Genomic DNA, 2,047 nt, shown 5'->3' with positions numbered 1-2,047 from the left:
GAATGGTTACTCAACATCAACGTGATTATTACCCAAGTTATCTATTTATTGTGGTTTTCGAATGTTGCACAACTAATGTTGAACAATAACAACAAAAATTAGTCCAAATAACGTCAAAAAATAACCCAGATATTAGCAAGATTAGACCAAGATAAGACCAAGCAATATCAAATGAACAAAATATTCAACAAAAAATAATTTCAAAAAATAAAAATAAAAAAATTAAATTATTTTATACTTGTAATTCTTTCAACTCATTTCATAAAAATAATACCTAATTTCATTTTCCTAAAAAAGTACTAAGAGAGATACTATAATCATGAGTTTTCCTTAATGGCACTGACAGCTCTGCTCTTATCCTAACAATGCAAAAGTAATAGCTATACTTTTCTTAGGGGCTTGACTTGCAAGTAGGATCATTCGTTGTTCTTTGCATCTCTCTCTCTCTCTCATCATTTTAGACACTATTATTTTATTACTCTTATCATAGGATTTTCAATTCATATTATATCTCTTATCAGTTGTTTTTTACTTTTTCTTTTTTTAGAAGAAATAAATTGTTAAATTCACATATTTGTGTCTGTTTCTTTTTTTCTTTTTCTTTTTTTCTTTATATATATATATATATATATATGTTTTAATGTTCATATATTCAAGTTCTATTTTATTAAATTTTGTATATAATTAAATTTCTTACGGACCATCCTAAAAAAAATGATTGGTGAGAGGGATGTGCTTGTATTATTATACGTTAATGGAAAGGAATCATGCTGAAAAGAGTGGCAAAAAATCTTTTGAAAAGCTAATCCAGTCAATTATTATATTATTCTATACCGATAAATGTCAAGATATTTATTAAAAACAAAAGTTTAAGAATAATAGATATCACAATGGCACAAGAAAGGCCCCCACAAGACACAAATACAACAAACATGGCCTCCCCCATAATATTTTTTTCTTTGAGCAAAGCCATTAATTTTTATTAAAGAGAAAAAAAAAAGCCAAAATTATTTTTATAACATTTTATACAGACCACTTTTAACGCTCACATACAACTCACAAGCTCTTCACAATTTAATCAAATTTGCCAGATACAAACCGACGCTAGCAATGTCTTCTAAGAGCTTAGTAGTTTTGGGAAAGGGATTGGTCTCGCCATATCCCTGAAACCCTTTGTTGCATTTGTCAAAGTGGTTCTTGGCGGCAGTGATGTCGTTCTTCAGGGTAGACAAGTCATTGTTTGAGAGGTCTTTCAAGGCGCCTTTGGCGTCTTCAATGGCTCCGTTAAACTCATTTATGCATTGAACAGCTCCGAGGGACTTGTCATACTTTTGAGCCACCACCTTTCCATCTCTGGTCTGGGAAACCAATTTGTGCATGGATGCAAGCACACCATCACGAGGGTCAGTCCGATGATAGACAATTGACTCACAAACTTGCTTATTAGGAGCATTGTCGCATAGGCCAGCGTGAGCAGGGCCAGCAAAGAGGATGACGGTTGTTGCTAAAAATACGTAAGATAAAAAGGTGTAGTCCTTGAGAGCCATGGTTTTTGTTAGAGTTACTAACTACAAGGCTTTCTCTGTTGTTGGGATTCAGAAATGATTTATACAAATTAATTTCGAAAGGCTATCTATAGAAGGGAAATGTCTGTTAACAACATTTTCATATAAAATTTTAAATGGTAGATTATTACGGGTTGTTATTAATTGGATAAAAATAGTAATTTTAGTGGTAGATTCAAATTAGAACTAATAGCAACTAACTATCTATAATTTGTTGTGAAAATGTTGTAGACATAGCATTGTTATTTTTTTCTCATAAACATTTTTGTTTTAGTTGTGGGAAATTATTGGTTTATTTTTTATTTTTTATTTTTATTTTTATATATATATATATACAGCAAAGTGTTTGACTAGAAACAACCTTACCTTTTTTTTTTATTTTTTACGAATTGAGAGGATAAAGAGTGGTTGGTTTGTGAGGTTTTGCCTTAATTAGAGAAAATATTTCGGGTGTTTTTAGATTTGTCAAGATTTTATCATCA

At 30.6% G+C, this 2,047-nt stretch overlaps 1 protein-coding gene across 1 annotated transcript; it reads right to left on the bottom strand.

The window, feature by feature from the left end:
* Positions 1 to 1,067: 1,067 nt before the first annotated feature.
* On the bottom strand, positions 1,068 to 1,547 carry LOC111992672 (uncharacterized). The gene has a single exon (XM_024024532.2). The coding sequence runs from the start codon at positions 1,545 to 1,547 to the stop codon at positions 1,068 to 1,070; it is 480 nt and encodes a 159-aa protein (XP_023880300.2).
* Between the last annotated feature and the right edge of the window lie 500 nt (positions 1,548 to 2,047).

Source organism: Quercus suber, unplaced genomic scaffold (assembly GCF_002906115.3).
Source record: "Quercus suber isolate HL8 unplaced genomic scaffold, Cork oak 2.0 scaffold_839, whole genome shotgun sequence".
Classification (NCBI taxonomy): Eukaryota; Viridiplantae; Streptophyta; class Magnoliopsida; order Fagales; family Fagaceae; genus Quercus; species Quercus suber.
The sequence above is the reverse complement of the archived record's forward strand: the minus strand, read 5'-3'. Positions and strand labels throughout refer to the sequence as shown.

Excerpts from the sequence above, each read along its gene's own strand:
- LOC111992672 (XM_024024532.2), bottom strand. The coding sequence starts at position 1,547 with ATGGCTCTCAAGGACTACACCTTTTTATCTTACGTATTTTTAGCAACA.